Source organism: Lissotriton vulgaris, chromosome 7, assembly GCF_964263255.1.
Source record: "Lissotriton vulgaris chromosome 7, aLisVul1.2, whole genome shotgun sequence".
In the NCBI taxonomy this organism is placed as follows: domain Eukaryota; kingdom Metazoa; phylum Chordata; class Amphibia; order Caudata; family Salamandridae; genus Lissotriton; species Lissotriton vulgaris.
The window spans coordinates 1677118180-1677120965 of record NC_141695.1 but is presented as its reverse complement, the minus strand read 5'-3'; the positions used below and the strand labels follow the sequence as shown (position 1 = coordinate 1677120965).

The 2786-nt window shown below is 43.8% G+C and overlaps 1 protein-coding gene across 1 annotated transcript; it reads right to left on the bottom strand.

Moving 5' to 3' along the window:
- Positions 1-542: 542 nt before the first annotated feature.
- On the bottom strand, positions 543-1460 carry FNDC11 (fibronectin type III domain containing 11). The gene has a single exon (XM_086929059.1). The coding sequence runs from the start codon at positions 1458-1460 to the stop codon at positions 543-545; it is 918 nt and encodes a 305-aa protein (XP_086785185.1).
- Between the last annotated feature and the right edge of the window lie 1326 nt (positions 1461-2786).

Here is a 2786-nt window from a genome sequence, read left to right as displayed (position 1 = left end):
AGAGGATAAGCAAAAACTGCAAAGTCAGTCACATGTGCACTGACCGCTTCCCCTTTCCTCATTTTCTGACTGACATCTGTTCCCCTTTCTTATACCTTAGGTGATCAGTTTCCTGACTCCTTAATTAACCCTTCCTCAATTTCTCAATGCTTAACATGCTGCTACATGACTTTTGCCTGTCTATCAAACAACCTGCAGCCATGACAGTTGTCTAATTGCAATAACTGCTCTTTCCTGTTAATTGTACTAAATTCCCTCTAGCATCTTCAAGCAATCCCTAAATAGTAAACTTGTGTTACATCTTATAGCACTGTACCCCCTTTCCCTACCCCCATGAACACCCCCTGTTTCATGTGGCTTTTACAGGTGATTGGCAATAAACTATTTCAAAAACACTTTTTTATAAAAACAGATCTTGAGATTCACCCTAGTTTCACTTTCTACCTTGTGTTATTTTTTTTTATTAAGTATTTAACGTATTGATGAATTAGAAGTGTTTGCATGCTTTTCTGTGAATCAAGCCGCGCTGCTACCCTTTTGTGCTAGTCCATGGACTGCACATGCTCGCTGGTGCTCGGCTTGGTTCTCAGGCTCATGGTGTCGTGCCAGGCTTCGTACACCAGTGTGTATGTGTCCGCCCTCTTGATTGAGAACTCGTATGACCGATTGGGCAGAAGGTTCCTGATTTCAAAACTGTTAGAGGCGACTGGAATTCCACCACTTTGGCTCCTCTCCTGTGGTGTCCGAGGATCCAGCAGCTTGAAACGGAGCTCATATTGGTCGGGCGGCGAATGCTGACCCATGCTGAACCACCGAAGGGAAACCCAGTCCTCATAGGCCACAGACTCTTTCCTGTCAAAGGCCACTGGCATCTTGGTCCTCAAGACCAGTCTGATGTGTGGGATCTTGGTCGTCCCAATATCAGACACTAGTCTATGCTTGATGTAGAGTCTGCCGGGAACCAGAGTGGTGAGGAAGTTGTCCATCAGCCCAGATAGTTCAGAAATTCTCCGACTGACTGTATCCCAGTCTGACAGGAAGGTAGCTGCGGTGTAGGACTTGAGTAGCTCTACGAGTGCCACTCGGCCTTGCTTCAACTGCTCTAGTAGGTCACCAAGGAGCAACAGCTGGATCTTAGTTTGTGCCGTGCCCACTTTCTTCATTCTCTGAAACTTCCATGGGTCAATGAGTTGGAACATGGTGGTGGGCAGCATGAGATGGTTCTGGTCACCAAGCGCCAGATGTTTTGGCAGGATCTCAATGTAGTAGGAGCATTTCTTCAGGAGCTCCACCCGGGTCTGATGTCTCTTGAGCAGGGTGATACTGAGCTCGGAGTTGAGGAATTCCAGGATGATATTCTTCCGCTCCTGGTACATCTTCCAGGTCTCGTCTTCCTGCTCTTGACTTCCGTATGAGACGCTGTTCTGGCTGCTCAGCTTATACGTCTGTTTGGCGTTCATTGTCTTCAGAACTCCTTCCTTGTTTCATCACTCTGAAAGAGAAGAAGAAATAGGCAGTTAGAGGGTGTGACAGAACTGGCTACAGGGGTCATTTTATACATCTGGCAAGTTCAGAAGCTCAGGTGTCTTTTTTCAGTCTTGCATCAGGCGTTGAGTCCCTTGTTCACAATTTAGATGTGTGGACTGAAGTGGGAGTATTTAAATCTATCTCTTTGATAGCTGGAGTAAAACGATTGTGTAGTTAGAGAAGTTATTGGCATTTCTGAAGAAAGAGATTTATAGGAATGAGAACAAATCTTTAGTTGAAAGTTCTGTCTAGATTGGGAAGAAATAACAGCAGAGCTTCACTTTGTGGGGCAAGGGTGGTGATGCACTGAACCTAAGGATATTTGCTGCACATTTAAGACTGGCCTAGCCCCTTAAACCATTTATTCAAACACTGAGGATGGATCAGGTCTAGCAAAATAATTTTCTGCTGGGCTATTACTGCATGGTGGAAGAACTACAAAGTGACACTATCCCCAAGCTGTCAAAAAAAATCCTGAATACACATATGAAGATAAAGAGGTGTTAAACCTAACCATAACCTCTTTATTTCATAACATTCATACAAAAGATGCCAAGGTCTTGAGTGAGAGGTTCGGATGAAACCTGTAAATATCTTATAGATTTTGGAAAAACTGCCTCACCCACAACTTATCCAGACATGCTTCATAATAGACAATTTCCCACAACTCGGTAGGTAAATATCACCTTGGTGCACTCAACCAGTGCTGGGAGTTTTTACATAAATAGAGAATGGATTATAGCACAAATACTGCTATGTCGAAAAAATACTTTGAGGTATACCCAAGGGGATGTCCTTTATTGTTGAGTACTCAGATATGATTAAAAATCCATGTATAACAGGAATCTGATAAGTTATAATGACTCATCTGTCTGAAAAAACATGTTTCGTCCAAATTTAAAGCTCATAGAAGTCTTTGGCTTTCGTCAGGCCTCCTATAATCCCTGCCTATCTATATACTTGTGCCATGCACCAACATGAGGCCTACTGCTCTCATACCTTTCCTCTACTTCCTTGTACAGACCCTGAGGGCGGTGTAGCTGAAGGTGGCGTTAGACTCCTCTCCATCTTTTACGCCATGTTAGTCTTAAGTTGGCACACCATCAACTATATGTATGGGACCTCCTCCTATTATACTATACAAAGGAGGTCTTCTTGCATCTTTAGAGTATAATGAGTAAGGGCAGGAGTCTGAGTGGGTGGCCACACCTCACCTCTTCATGGAGCACCAGTCACCTTAGTCCTCATTTTCTCTACTA

What these genes read in the sequence shown, in the direction of transcription:
- FNDC11 (XM_086929059.1), bottom strand. Translation starts at nt 1,460, where the DNA reads ATGAACGCCAAACAGACGTATAAGCTGAGCAGCCAGAACAGCGTCTCA.